The 16,504-nt window shown below is 39.6% G+C and overlaps 1 protein-coding gene across 4 annotated transcripts in view; it reads left to right on the top strand.

The window, feature by feature from the left end:
* Window positions 1-9,311: 9,311 nt before the first annotated feature.
* LOC111254510 (neuropeptide F receptor-like) overlaps window positions 9,312-16,504 on the top strand; it is an 81,523-nt gene continuing 74,330 nt past the window's right edge. The window contains exons 1-2 of one of the 4 annotated variants that reach the window (XM_086975158.1): window positions 9,312-9,557; window positions 9,711-9,796. In XM_086975158.1, coding sequence (XP_086831284.1) covers window positions 9,794-9,796 — 3 coding nt within the window. In that variant the 5' untranslated portion in view covers window positions 9,312-9,557; window positions 9,711-9,793. Of the gene's footprint in view, window positions 9,797-16,504 lie in introns of all 4 variants that reach the window. The other 3 variants (XM_086975157.1, XM_086975160.1, XM_086975159.1) reach the window with 3 other exon arrangements.

The raw sequence follows: 16,504 nt of genomic DNA, 5'->3' as shown, positions 1-16,504 counted from the left end.
CAGCATACACTGGACAGCTGTAATCCTCGTTGTTGTAACGAAGCCGTATTGCCTCTTGATGATTCCCACGCTCATCTGCTATTTTAAATTCCAGTTACTATACGAGTTTGGAAAGTAGCGGTAGGGCCTACGTTTTAAGAAGAGGAAGGCGGGACTCAACTATAAGCAGCATGCGTTGAAGGCACGAGGGACACTATAAAATTGGAAATATTTGAATTAGAAGAAAAAGGTGTGTGGTAGCTCGATCAGGAGTCTCTCTCTACCTGAAAGAGAGACTTGTCAGTTTAAACAGAGTCATGCCATCCTAATTGCCCCTGTTGCCGCGTGTCTATTACCATGTCACATAACAATTGGTCGACGACATGACAATGACCCCTTGATTTCCGCTGTATCCATTCAATTGAAACAGTCTTCTTTTAACCTCGGGTCGTGCACATTCAGTTAAGCAAATGCTCCTTGGTTTTTTTTATCTATACTTTTCCAGGAGTTTGTAAAGGATGTCTTTGATTATTATATCGTACTTACTTTTCAAATACATTTTTCCAGACTTGTCTTTTTTTAGAACTTTTAGAGAAAATGACGGCGTTGGCATGGTCTCTGTCAGTTTCAACAGGGAAGCATAGGATATCCATATTCATGTGGAGGATTTTCATAGAGCGGCTAACGCCAATTTCGAGTAAATATAAGAAAGTCGATTTTGTCGACATTGCGTAACAAAGTTGACAAGTTATCCCCCTAACCACTGAGTGTACGAACCTGAATTACATGTTGTGCTAGGTTTGGAAAATCCCATTGTTGTAGTTCCTGTAATCGCCGCATGTTAACAAATGCACTTAGACTGTTCCACATCAGAATTACTTCCATCTGCTGTCTCTCTAGCCAATTTTTAAATTGTCGGTGTTGTTGAGCTTTCCGACTATGTTACCAGATTGTCGAAGGCACTAGAAATGTAGAATATATGTGTAAAGTGTGAGAAAAATACATTTAGGCCTTTCTTCACGGAGACACCTTTTGCAAGCTACAATACGTACAAAAGCAGGATTAACAGTAGCGCTTTTTTGTCCTGTGGTATAATTGAGCATGGTCTATGCAGCTTACGTACTCAAATCTTACTAAGTCAATCCGGATCGTCTCAGATTAGCCTTATGGATTTAGTTAGCGCACGTGAATGGATTCGAGATGCCACTAATTATACAGATAATTAGGTAAACAGCAATGGTTAATTTACCATCATTACTAACTAAATTATCTAAGCTTTAAAACGAATCGGGACGTATACGTGAATCACTTGGTCAAAAAGCATGGCTAGTACCGACTGGATGTCAGCAGCCCGTCCTGGCACAGCAATTGCCAACACGAAAATCAACAATGTAAAAAGAGCTGTATAGGCAAAATTCCAGCTTTTTAGAATTGTACATTATTACAATATAATGTTGTTTACTCACATTCATTGTGTAGTACATGTCATCGGTAGGATTTAAACCCCCTGGCCGGTTATCCTGCCGTCATAATTGCTATAACTATATATTACGTCTAATTATGGAGAAAAATCTATGCACACTTTTCCCAAGCTCATCTGCCGCTTCTTCTAACAGTGTTCTAAACATAATAAATATATACAACAAATAGTTAATTAACGCAATCGTTAAACATTTGTTACACGAGCGCGGGAACTTTGAATTCGGAGACGGATTGCGAATGAATAAATCAAACTCCCATTATCTTAAAAATATGCCGGTGGTGACGCTGATCGTAGGTGTTTGGCTATAACTGAATTGCGAGTTCGTCAACAGGTAGATATTTTGCGTTATATAAGGGTAAAATATCAAGGTCCATCTAAGTACGTAGGCTGAAACTGCATGTGAAGCCCTCACAGAAGGACCAGGTTATTTGAAGGGGTAGTTTATGCAAAAAAAGGTTGCCATCCTTTCCAAGATTTAAAAAAAAAAAAAAGCAGGTTCCTCATTTATAAGCACAATACTTTCCATTGTCATAATTTCCCACAGTTGAGATTAAACCTCAACAAAGTTTTTTGTTTTAGGCAACAAATAAATAGCAAACAGAACGCAAACTGTCTACAAAGGTTGAATGTCATTTCTTCTGAGAATTTTGTATATTTATTCTAACAAAAAAAAAGAAAAGAAAAGCTATAATGTTCGTCACCTCAAAGTTCTCGTTATCAGCTTACTACAAATTATATACCCACAATTTCTTCATCAGGACTTGATATACAACAAATTATGTTAAGCAAACCAGCCAAGATGGCTTTGAAGGTACGGCCTGTAGGTCATCCATAACGGATCATGTTGTGCGTGGAGAGTGTGCAGAATTTACGGGTCTATAGCCCTGGATCCACTTCCAGGTAGTCATTGTTATTTGAGATCAAAGGCCTGCATAGAAAATCAAAGTAGTTGATACCAGCTTTTTGGCCTTATCCCAGGCCTTTCTAGTTTTTGGTTATTAGAGCTCGGATTTTAAAAACTGCAGGTCAATATCTCTGTATGGATGTTTCCACCGGTGTATCTTCCTTAAGCACCCTGGAACCTGTAAAAAGTCGCATTTTTCTCGTCATCTCTATAATGAAAGATAATGAGCTTAGTGGGATCCTAGACAATGCTAAAAGATTGATCCCCGAACACAGCTAGGTTTAATTAGGCCGACTATTATGAAGTAGAAGCTTAGCAGCAGAACACTGCCTGAAACGGTGGGGCCAATCGAACCCAGCGATGGCGGTGTTTAGCGAAAGTTAACGGAATCTAAAATGCCGTGAACAACTCAAGAACCCTTTCGATTCCATGATCCTTTCCGGCAAGCGAATGCTGAAACTGTTATGGATAGTTCTCCATTCAGCTAGCAATACATTATTTGATAAGCAGTCATTTGTAGTCATTACTTATGTCGTTGTGACGTCAGTAAACAATTTGATCGTAAAACTTTGCAGGGTGTTGAATGACTATGCAAGTGAAACGCAGAAAACTCACAAGTCGGACATGGGATCAGCCACATGCGGCAAAAAAACATCACAAAAAAAAAGACGTATCTATGACGTTCTTGAACGAAGTAACAAGGCTTGAAAACGGGTGCCTGAGGTTGTCTTCCTGGGCAGCTTTGGGCTTTTGAGGATGCGGTTCGTATTCCGATATCCCATCGCCGAGTGCTACTGAGGCCTTTCTGTAGATCGTAGCTGGCACTCATTTCAGGTTTACTGACTCATCATCAGCTGATGTGACGCAGTATCGAATGGTATCTTAAAGTCGAGACGGAAATCCTTGTGACTTTGAATCTTAGTCGATATGACTAGTCAGGTTGTACGGTTGTTAGCTAGACGATAACATAACTTGGTTATCTTAGATAGAAGACAATGTAATAGGTGTAAATTAATTCTTAACTTACTGTTTCAATATTGAACTATTGACAAAAAGTCCTGTCCCGAAAATATTGACCCCCTTTTTGCTGTGGTATAGTTCTAGTAGACATCGGATTACTGTAATTGAATTAAAAAAGTGCGTGAGGTAGCGTGTGTTTTCGTGTGGCAAATGAGTACCACTTAGGCGATATGGGTATTGGATAGTTTAGCGTCTATGCTGTTGCAACCGTTAAACAAAGAGTGTTTTATTCTAGAACGGATAACCTCATGGTTTCCTATGCACGGTTCTAAATTGCGCTGCGTCCTTCATTTTGTCCTAACCATTAGCTAAGATCTTGGCTTTTTTACTCACTCTCGAAAAGAAAGCGACAAATCCGTAAATAAGCTGAAAAATAATGTCATGATTTTTTTTTTTGGCGTGATTTTAACATGTGCATGGATTTCAATAAAGCCCTGCATTGCAGTTGGGACCTTCGGTTAGGACATTGATGATTTTGACCTGATTGTTGTAATTTACCAGACGAAGTGGCACACGACGTAGCTGACAGTGGCGGCTGGGTGCTATAGCTAACAAAGTCGATATGAAACAGGTGCTGTTAATTCAAATGTCGCTAAAAAAAATGAAGACTTATATATGGTCAGTTTCTAATAGGCGGCAACGGAAGCACGAAAATACCGAATCCAGAAAAATGTTACTGAGACTGTTTGTTACAATTGTATATTCACCTAGTACGAGGGAACCTCCCATTCTGTTCCCAACGGCCCTAAAATCGAGGGTCGCTGGAAACAGGATTAGTTGCTCACAACTCAGAAAAGAGTCTGATTTGACAACAAACAAATCTGTATACCTGATGATTTTTGACGACGGCTTCTTTCGATCGGTTTGATATACGAAAATTCAGAACCAATTGTAACAGCCGGAAGAAAATGTCATTTGGACGATAACAATTTTTGGGTGTGAGCTCTGGCTATAAAACGGCTTCGTATGAAATGGTCTCCTCTAATCGGCATCGAAAAATAGCTTCGTACTATGGTAAAAAAAATCACGAGGGTAACACAGTGTTGTCTGGGCGACTAGTATCCGTCTGTAAGTGGACCTTCGTAATAGGCACGAACAATAAGAATGCCGGCCTCCACTTGCTGTCTCACAGGTCTCGGCATTTGCAAATTCCGACAATTTACGAAAAAAAGAGTGATAAAATGTATTAGCAGCGAAACAAACAGTTTTCCTATACAAAATAAATTCTCACTGAAAGGAAACGATGGTCGGGCCTCGTAGGAATGAGCGTCATCGCAACGTCTGAAACGACCTTACGATCGGGTAAAGTAGCCGTATGCGGAAAAGCCATCGTCATGGCAGCGACCACGAAGCTCTACGACGTTCTTGGCAAAAAAACAAAGTAACCGTCAATGGAAAAGATGACCGAATAGAGGGAGAGCACCGTTTCGGACGTGCAAAAAATCATTCAGATTAAGATATTGACGAATGGAAACAATAGAGAAGCATTCTAGGAAAAGAAAGAAGTCTGTACGGTAGTTGGACTACGTTCTGTAGCGTGAAGTCAGAATGTCGAAATGGAAAACACAGAACTCGTCACGACGGCAAGCAAGCACTAAAGTCAAGCGTCGTCGAAATGAACTGGAATTCAGCGCGTCACCAACGCACTCAAACGTCAGTGAGCCCAAACAAAAATAGTAGGGGGGGACGGGAAGGGGGTGAGAATCGGTCACAGAAGGGTCTTATCGGGGAAGCGTTGGGCATACGATACCTGGTTAAGCTATAATTAAAAATTACTAAACCGTTTAAATAATTATTAGTTTTAGAGAATCATGTGACTATGTGAGCTAGCATTTATTGAACGCGATTGTTGCCATGGGAGAGAAACAAGTATATCAATGCGCTTGTTTATAACCTCTCTGTTTTCTGGTTTAAATGCCAGCAGTTGCGCTTTTCCATACTGGTCGATCGGTTTAATATACGAAAAACGATCGTAAATAAAAGCATGGCCGGTTCAGATATTTTGACTTCTAGTAGCGGGTGTTCAAGCTTGTCTAACCTGGGATGTTAGGCGACGAATGTTTATTTATTATAAAGGAGTGCATCCCAATGTCATTTTTACGGTCGGGGGGAGGGGTGAAATAAACTAACGGGAGAGGACGGTTGTTACGTAAACGAAAATTTCCTCTTCTTTGTATGAACCAGTGTTTGGGTATTTGGGTATAAGTGTATATATATATATATATATATATTTTTTTTTTTTAATTAAAAAATCTAATCGTTGTGAACTTTCTTGATGTTGTTTAGAGTTTCTGCAACAGACCTATGTTAATCATATGCCATTCATTAACATTAAATATTGGCCCCATGTTTATAGTTACCACGGTGACGTACTCAGAGAGACGAGCATAGGCCATCAACACCACGTTTCCTCTACAGTAATGGGGGCTGATGGGGGTCCAAACCAAACCTTGGGTTATTTTACTTATCGGCAGTCGCATGAGAAGCTCGAATAGATATTAGCAAGTTAATGTGGCGACCAGCAATGGCCCTAAAGTAGGAATTATTCCAGATTCTCGATTCTGTTCAAGCAGTGCGTTACTAGGTTTGTATTCTCAATAGCTTAATGTCTGTTTCGTTAGAACCAACGATATATCTGCCACCGTCTTGCGAAGAGTGGCGCCAGGCACTTCATTAGGTGTATGAAGCTATACAGCATCCTTCCAGCTTAATCTACATATATGGGCAGAATGGTCTATATGTTATGAATAAAGAACATACATAAATTTACTATACACCGTTAGACATTTATCAATATAATCCTTTTGTAATAGGACTTCATCGTATTTGTGACTAGAACCAATAAAAAAAAATAAGATAATTACATTTTCATGTAATGATTCATACCTAAATGAGTAAGCACCTTAAATACTTAACTAAAAATACAAGCTATCAAGAGCAAGGTTCCCCGAGAGAGTTTTGATAAAAGTTAGACACTATTAACTTTGTTGTACAGTGGGGGTTCATGAGAAACTAGGAACGGGTATTGCTTCATCAGTGATTTGATACATCGACGAATCAGACTAAACTACCGAAGTTGTTTTTTTTTCCGAAGAAACAGCTGCACGAACGTAAGCATAGACTCCCTTGAAATATACGAAATTTCAGAACTAGACGCAAAAACTTTTCTACGTAATGGAAAAGAGTGGGCTGGTTGCTAGTAGTAAAGATGCTTTTGTGCAGTGCCTTCTGATTATGGGATGAGCTATTGATTTGATTTAGGTATAAGGAATAATAAACTCAATTTAGATATTTTCAATTTGTTGGCGCTACGCACACTTATCAACATGAAAAATCTATAGATTTTACTACTGCGTTAGGTACACCCCGTTAGACTCTAACATAATCCACACACTTATTCTCACCGTTGTGCCACCTCTATAAACAGAGACAAAACAATTGAGCCACTTTCTTGCATTTATGTTCAGGCTTTACTTTTTCACAGGTGTTATAGATCAGACATTATTACTTAGATAATTGCTGAAAAATGCAGCCATAGCTTGAATTTTATTCGGATTAATCTTAGAGATACTGCTAATCGTACGTTGCTGATAAATGTACAACACGCCTATCTGTATGATGAACGATTGTATATAAAGGTGGCACTGAAAGATCCAGCGTGAGCCACTGATCAAGTCGTCCGAACGTGAGGTTATCCACTTGTTTCTAAACGATTAACCCATCCATGTCGAACACCTTCGAATCAACAGGTTTTCTCTTGTTTACTTTTTGCCTATATCGAAAACAACACCGGAAAGGTTGTAGTGAAAGGCCGAGTGGCACCGTCTTCTACGTTGAATCAGAGCTATAGAATGGTTAAAAACTACGAATAATTGAAATCGGGCGAAGCTCTAATCAACGAAAAATTCGGTACACACTTTAAAAGGACTATAAGATCCTGACGATCTCCTAGTACGTGAAAGTTTTTAGGTTACCGTTCCTGCGTGTTTTTCGTTGTACACGCACTTCGGAACGAGAACTGAAGAGGTGAGGATCCGCCGCTCTGATAGGTACTCGGTGCCATTTGATCCTGTTGCTTTATGAATGAAAACAAATCTGTTGGGTTCGTCTCTGCCATAGCTAAAACTCGCTACAAGTGATTTCAAATAATCTCAGCTTGATGTAGTGCTTTATGAGTAGCTTCAAGCGTGATTGAATTCGCGTGAGCTTTGCATACGGCCAAAGCCTGACAGAGAAGACGCAGGGAGTAAGGTAACGGACGAGCGGAAATTATTTGCCGGTTTCGCATAGCAGAAACATATCGTTACCGTTAAAAGAACATGATCCGCGTTAGGCGCTGAGGCGTCAAACACATTTTAGAGCGAGCAGTCGAAGTATCTACAATCGCGATGATCCAGGTCCTTGATCCATTGTTCTTCATAGAAATTACCGTCTCAGTTGCGTTTCTACTTATTGCGAAACGCCATTTGCGTACATACGAGTACTCCTTTGCTAAATAAGCGCTTACCACGAAGTATGAGGATGACAAAGTTATCATTATCCCGAGCTGTCACTGTGAACTAGCGGGAGTATCAGCAAGGACCTGTTACATTGTGTTACGATACCATGGTTACACTGCACCAGGCCAAGGACCGAGTAACAGATTTCCCAAGCGAAAGGTAAGGATGACTTCGCTTTTAACTTAATTAATATCCATTTATGTTCCTTTTCTCGGCACTAACGTCCTGACTTCAACCTATTATTGTGGCCACTTAAAGTGAAATTCTTTCGTCAATTCCTTTGAAGAATATAGAATCAGCTGACTGTTGGGCCTTCCATACCGCGATCAGTATTACGATGATATATTTGCGCAAGTGACAACTTTGGTATAAGTTTTTTTTTGCGTAGAACACTAATTGACGCATTTATACGGTTGAATTTGGAGGAGAGTGTGTTGTGTTCATGACAAACTGAGACTGAATACATATTTTAAGAGCATATTTATAAAAACGAAAATAAACTAAAGTGGATTTAGGAATAAATAGCTTATTGGCATGCCTAGAGTTGTTGCTACAGGCAGTGGTCCCCACTGTCATACGCTCTACTCGTCGACGGGCTTTTTACAAATTTATATATTCATTAAAATTGCCGTCTTATTAGTAGCGAATCAATCAATCAAGTGACAGAGAATGTCACTAAAGCTCCTTTGTCATACCAATTAGCAGTGGGGGGCGTGTGGTACAAGTCTCTCAGCTTGATTTGCTTAGACGAAGTTCATTGTGTTCCACCAAGACAAACAAAGACTAGATAGTAAATAGCAAAATACATGTTCAAATCTATCTCATGTAACTTACATCCCTAACAAGTAACAAAAAAAAAAAAAAAAAAGGTTTTAAGAAGGAGCGTTTAGGTTTGTTATATTTTATATTGGAATGGTACCTGTTATTTTTGTACCTTGTATTTTAAATGTACCCCCGTTATTTTTGGAAAGATATTTTTTCCTTCCTGCATAAAAACCCGCTCACACTTCAAGCCATAACCTATACTATATATTATTATAATAGTATATAAACACGAATGAGATCTTTCTATGTCTATAACTGTCTTATGCGTCTCTAGTCTAGTATTTGGTGCTTCTTTTTTTTTAGTGTATTGCTTCAACATGCACATCATCATGTAGGATGCGGCGACTTCTTATGTATCTTTGCCGTTACGGTCGCAATGCGCTTCACTTTGTCGCCGGGAGCTAGAAAATGCTAAGAGGCAAAGCCGAAACAGGACGAGATATAGTTGAGGGTCATGTACAAAGTAGACAGTCGGTCCTACCTCCGTTGGGAGCCGCAGCAGGCAGCAGAGTACACAACTCCCACAAGGCAACCCTCCCACGCAGCCCTTTCCCAGTGGGAAATGGTTTTGCGATACTTTATAATATCCGACGACACGGTCGGCGCGTAGACTGAATCCTGGTGGTGAGTATCAAGCTAGGCTGGTCATTACGGTAGGAAAAGGTCTGAAACCAGCGGGCTTGGCACGATGCTGGTGGAAATTTTAATTGAATAAAACGCAAAAAAAACGTTGGTGTTACTATTTTGTAGTGCGGTGCGACTGAATTAGAAAAAATGCGACGACGCCGTTATTCTGTTGTAGCCAAAGTTCCAAACACAGATATCGATTCCGAGACTGAAGACTGAAGTAAGCACTCGCAAGAAAATAATTCAACGCCAGTGAACTTAGAAGTTCTCAAGTAATTGTGGCTGTGCGTAACTAAAATAGTTTTATAGGTTTGGTAGTGGCAACTAGTTTAGATGGAGCTTAATTTGTGATATGTTGACCATGCGATTGCAGAGAACGAAGAAGGCCATCACGTGAGCACCATGTGAGACAACGCGGACTTAAACTTTGTTAACTTAATCAGGCCGCAACTGAAAATGGTGCGCGCTCTTCTGACAAGTTACCATACCTTTTTTTGTCAACTTTAGGTATAAACGCATGGTCTGCTGTCAGTTGTACCATTTTGGATAACTATTGTAGAGAGGAAGTGGTTCTGCGATACCCGTCCAGCTTCAGTGGCACGGGCTAATAAATTCGATGCAATTACCATATAACACCACTCGGGGCATTTCGTTTGTGTATTTAACATCAATCTATTTTTTTTTCCAACCTATATCTAGAGACATATGTGTTGAATAAGCTAAACCCGAAAGATGTAATGAAACTATACGAACTGGCCTACTCAGAATCATGCAGCGAAAATATATTTTATCAACCCGCATTAGCAGCGTACAAATGCTACTACTGACAAATTGATCTTTGAACTTTTGCCTATCGCTCTAAGGCCGTTACTATTTAGTGTCCAACTCAATGAGTTTCTATTTATACGAAAATGTATAAAACTTTACAAGTTCTTTGCTGCCTATACATTGATCAGACTGCATATTCCACCCCGGAAACAAGATTCGCATCCCGCAATAAACCTCGTTCTGTTCATAAGGGCAATTCCCTCGAACAGAAATACTGAACAGTTGAACGGTCAGGACTAGCGTTTTCTAACGAATTTAATTATGTTACAGTGATTTTTTACTATTCATTGCAAAGTGACGTCATCAATTTTACCAGATACTATTTGTATAGGAATGTTTGCGGCTGCTATTTTGTAGCTTTTCGAAAATAATATTAGCTTGTTATTTCGTAACCAACATCAGAAAAGCGTTTTTATCATTCCGTATGACAGTAGGTGGTAATTAGCTAAATGTTTACCATATCGTAGTTGACTCAATTCGAAATTGTGCGGCGTCCGCCTATTAAGCTTATTTTATGGCTCGCTAGTGAAATGTTAGCGTAAGTTCGTTCATTTTGATTACACTATATACGTATCTGCGGCCATTTTGGCTAGCAAGCGGAACCAGACGAATCGTTAAATGCTATTAATATTCGAACGTGATTCGACGACCAATGCTTGCCAATACCCATTACTCCCGATGCAGTGACGCTACTGATTAATCGTTCTAAATTAGCTATAATATGTCCTAATAATACTTGCGCCTAAGCATTATTGTGCCTGCTCAATGCGGGCTACATATTGGCTATGTCATTCATGCAGAACCCATCTGTGAAAAAGCCCAACCTCCGCTAACCGCTGGCCTAAAAAAGAACTTCTTCTCAGTCCGATTTGACAACTTCGTCCTTTTTTTTTTTTTTTTTTTTTTCACTGTCACCTTTGCACATCGATTAAAATCGCATAACTTCGGTTTCCAACCTATGTTCCTCTATCGGCGCTCAGCTGGCTATAAGTTCCTTCTTGTCCTCCCTTCTGTGTGTGTAGTGCCTCTTACTACCTACGTTTCATGCCCTACCTCGCCTAACAACTTCCGAACACCTGCTAAAGTTCTCTATCCAGGATTTAAAGGGAAACCTGATCACGTATTATACGGCTGTCAATGGAAAAAACTGTTTGAAGCTGGCGAACGCACGCCAGTCGACTCATCGTACTGAAGTGCCGTATTATTATGATTCGCTCGTCCTAGAAATTCATTCATGGTAAACGCGTAACTGCAGCCAGATGAGACATCCATACAGTGTTAATGAAACGCACTCCATATTTAATTGGCCTCGCGTAACAGGACTTAGCTTTCCTAGACCCCGCCATATGCTATGCAAAATCCTTAGTTATAGCTGATAAACTGTACGAGGATAGATAAAGATGCAAACATATTTGTTGTGCGTCCCGCAAATTCCTACCGCAAATGTGCCCTAAAAAATATGCCCCTCTCATTTCTCACGTTGAAGCAAAGATCGCATATTGTTAAAATACTAAAAATTTTATAATATTTTTAAATAACAAATGAGTCGAAATTTACTAGTAGTAGTTACATATTATTTACTAGTAGCAGTGTTTAGTAGTAAAAGGATTTGTATGTTTTCTTAAAGATGTCTTTGTATGTTTTTTTTCTCTATATATAAATCAATTGTTTATGCGGTATATTGTACAATGCAATGTTCTGCAAATAATTACTACCAAATAACATATTATTACTATCAATTTGCAACGTTGTGCATCGACGTACCGTATTGCATGTATGACTGATGTTATTTTATATATATATATATATATATATATACGAATCCCTTTTTGTAGTGTAATAACAGTGCGAAATCACGTGAAAAGATACTCCCCACCGGTGTTCGGTCTTCTCGCATTTAAAAACATCCCAAGGTATTCAACCTAAGCACCGCGGACAGCCGCTCGTATAATTGCAATATTTGTTATTACTACTATTAACTGTACACGTATATCTTATTATCATTTCGCTATTTAACATGTAGCTAGGTTTCCTACACTACTCCAACAGGATGTTGTCCATCGATCGATTCAGGCGAAAATAGACCGGTATCTTTGATTCATTTTACGAATGAAGCGCGTATGTTTACAACCACAGGCCAATCAGATCTGAGCTATAGGTGAGCACGCATCGGATGAAACTCCGAATTCTTCATTCAACTTTTTCGGCGTGGCCACATCTGAGATAAAACCAATACCCCTCCCGATCTTGTCCCCCGAAGAAGAAGATCTCGAAAACAACTTCTTGGGGCATATAGTATAGCACAGCTGTTGGATTTTAGTGGTAGACTACTTTGAAGGGCGTGAGTTTTAGGAGGAAAATGGGGTCGGTGGCAATGTGAATCGAGTCAAAGGCCAATTCGCAGTGGCGTAAAGCGATGAAATAGTACCATCGTGATAAACAATTTCGTGTGTGTTGTAAAATGTGGTTATTTTCCCTCATTAAGCACACGAGCGCAACCAGTGTATTCTGTATGATAAGGAATTAATCGAGTTCGTGATTTTACCGCATTTAAGTAGATAAAACATAATATCCTTCTGCTCGAATATTCCATTAGAAAATTAGTTTTCGTACGATGTGTCGTATCGCTTCTATATGTCGGATACTTGTGCGGAACTGTTTAATTTGTCATATTCTTACTCAATTAGTTGTGTTTTCCCTGGATTTCTATTAAGCAAAAAAATCCGAAACAATACTAATTTCTGAAAAGTGCTACTCAGAATGGTTCTCTCGAATAAAACTCATGTCTATAATATGTTTACTACTTTTGAAGACATTTTATGACATGATATTAAGCTGGAGTCTATCGCCGACCTTTCTGTTATTAAATCTACATTTATTCCTCTCAAGGTCTTCTAACCTTCTTTGGAGTCTCTTTGAACGAGCTTGAACGAGGTGGCTTGGACAAAACGGCAATAAGTATTACCAACAAAACCGTCAGAATTATGCAAACCCTTTATGCAGGACACATGGATGCACTGTTTTCGAAACTTGAAGAACGGTCCACAGCGATCGCAGAACCTCGCTACAGGATAATGATGAAATTGATAAAACCGACCCTTTAATCTCCTTTCTATACGAGTTATTGGCGCCCTAGATGGGAAGTAGCCCCGTTGTCTTCCCGATCTTTTCGGAGCCAACCATACTCCCCCAAAAATTGACTCTGATTATCACTGACTTACTGTGTGTAGTAGTTCGTACCGTTTGATCATTTTAAATTCCGTTTTAATGCAGATATACTTCCTATTGTATGTTGACACTTGGAAAATCGACGGAAGTCCCATGTTTGAGACTTAGATTAGGGCGTATCTAGTAGAGCTGATCTGATGTTAGACTGGTGTAGTCGAGTAGGGTGGTATCTTGATTAGGAAAAAAAGGAGACGACCGCTCTGACATGAATGCACTGCCGACAGCGACCAAATAAACCTTACATTATAATGCCTACCAAAGCTATCTCGATGTTAGGGATTCCCTGTAGATTCTCGGTTGAGTAGTATGAGTCTCTCAGCGCAGAGTTCGGTTTTTGCCTACCCTATATATTCAGTCCAGAAGGAAAAGTCCAATACAGAAAACAATGCCCAGAAAGATTAACTAGAAACGAGTAAAGATACCGTTATCATCTCTAGTTTAAAAACAGGTCCCCTTTAGATGTTCAATTTGAGCGCATCAAACCTATTAAGGCAAAAGCGATGCCAAATGATGATCAGCGGTTTGTGTAACTTACAATTCAGTCCGAAGATTAAGTTGATAACGTGTATAAATGATGGCGATAAACAGTAATTCCATCTTAAGAACGCATCAGAAACATACACAGTATTGATTCATGCCAGTATTGATTCTGTGTTTGGCACTTGACAATGCTTTCGGTCTACCCGCACATCGTTTAACAAACACAATATTCTAGTATAGGCTCATAATTAAGTGAGTATTTTAATATATAGTCTCACATACATTACAGCTGATAAAAGTCAACGCTTGTCATTTTTACGGTATGTCGCATAACCACAGTGATACCACATCGTGCTACACGTACATCGTGATACGTTAACGTTCTGTCAAATAGTAATATCGACGACTTGCCCAGTTTCTTTCCGATGAAATTGTTGTTTTTTTTTTTCCAAATTCTGTGCGAGGGTGCCAGCGCGTTCGCTCAGTAGGACTCCGCGTTGCCTTGAACCTGTGTCATGCTCTTTCTCAGTCCCCCTGCTAGCGGTTACAATCGGTTGTCCATTGTCTGCTTTTATAGAGGCACGGTGAACCCGGCCTTCAAGAGGTTTTTGCTCAAGACACAATTCTTCATATATATGAGAAGGTCCAGGAGCCTGAACGTGCACTGTTGTCGGCAAGCCTCGAACTTTCATCTTAAATGATTGTCTCCTTACGTGTGCGCTATTGTGATGAATGAAGTTAGATCTGGGCCACACGGGAGTTAGCCCACGCTGTAGAGTTTATCCCAGAAATTAGACAGGGTGATTTTGTATTCGCTCAAAGTCGCTGGCACTAGTCGTATTTCCAGTGCTCATTCACAGCCTATTTCCCGAAACCATCCGAAGTATTCTGATATGAAATTGATCAGTTTTTCAGAAAAAAAAAGATACGTGGCGGAAAGTCACTCTGTTCAAAATTGAAGTTCTCTAAAGTGTAACCTCGGCGTAGCAGACCGGTAGGACAGTGTGGCACCCCACGCCCACGGTATCTTTTTGATGGAACAGTAGCACACGTAAGAAGTCAAAAAAAGTTCAGACTTTGCAACACGGCATATATAGTACGTACGTCGTTTCTGTAAAATGACAAAGAGTATACCTTTAAACTGTGCCACATTTCGCATTACAAATGTAGTGCTTACCCGTATGTTTCACATTTTCATGACTTCGTAGATACCTTGCTTGATCGAACGTCTCTTTGAGACCGTAACCTCTTTTACTTAATGTTTTACTTCGTTACAATCGTATGTATACTTCGATGCGATTCCGTTCTGCCTGTTTACTAACTGTTATAATAGCGCGTGATAATTTCTGGCACACACTAAGAATATTAGTAAACTTCATCCATTCAGATGTTAAGATAAAATTAGATCTTCGAGTTAGCTCCTCATAATTTTACTCAATAAAGTGAAGTAAATTCCAATGAAGATCTTATACTAATTACTATTATTATTATATATATTAGAGTTATTTGCCTGTCTGCAATATATAGTGACGATCGTTGTTGGGCAGCTGTACAAAGTGACTGTGTCTAATAGCGTCCCTTGTAGAACGCAAAAATGTCGAAACATCTAAATCCGGCGCCTCGCACGGTTACTTTTCGGTAGTCAACATTTGTTTGGTGTCAGGCGCTGTCTAAAGGCCACCGCGCGGCTGAATTTTTGACAGAAGTAGCAGTGACCTGTAATATTAACTTGATTAGCCTAGCTGGTCCTGCGAAGCTTCTTCCTATCTAATACAATAGCAAGATGACAGGCTCGTTAAAGCGGTCAGCGAGCAGGAAGAAGTCAACCTGCAGCAAACGGTCATAGCAATATAGTCTCAGTTAACTTTACGGACAGTCGGGTTTCTAAGAAAGCAGCATCCGTAAGCTAGCCATATATTAGCTGGAAAACGCCTTTCGTATTGTCGAAAGAAGCGTAATCTTCATTCCTAATCTAGTGCGCTGGTTGGTCGCTCTTCAACGGTTCGAGTATAATATCGCAGTTTATTTCAAGCCCATTTCTCTCAGTTCCTCGTTAAATGTCAAGGGCTGCTATCTAAGCAGCAGACCAGGGCACAGCATCACATGCAAGAAGACGAACGCGTCCTTGCACACAAAGCTAATAAGAGCTAAACATAATAAATCAACATAAAAAACATAACACCGAAATAACGTAGGAAACTTCGATAGAGTAGCAGAAAAATACCAATTTATCTTTCTATTGCCTGCATACGTCTAAACGTAACATTACAGGCATAGGACGCTAGTCTAATATTTACTACAAAAATACAGATGTTAAAAAAGTAATCAACGTGAACAAAAAACAGGTTGAATAGCAGTCGAAGAATAAGAGTTAAATAGAGAAAAAAAAACTATGATCAGCGAGTGAGTGGAAATAGAAGAAATTTAGAAGAATAGAAGAGCTTTTGCGCACTGATATACACCAGTCATCAGTGGATTGATGACCCCGGACACGGTTATGTCCCAGGACTCACATACTTGACCATACCTAGCGCAGATCTTTATTTCGACTATAAGTTAATGTTAGGCTGTATCCGTGACCTATTGTGGGAAAAATCAATATTAGTCTTTAGACTCTGTGTCAGTGTTCTC

The sequence above is a fragment of the Varroa destructor genome, unplaced genomic scaffold (genome assembly GCF_002443255.2).
Source record: "Varroa destructor unplaced genomic scaffold, Vdes_3.0 BEIS01000007.1, whole genome shotgun sequence".
Classification (NCBI taxonomy): Eukaryota; Metazoa; Arthropoda; class Arachnida; order Mesostigmata; family Varroidae; genus Varroa; species Varroa destructor.
Note: the sequence above shows the minus strand (reverse complement) of the source record. Positions and strands in the feature narration are given on the sequence as shown.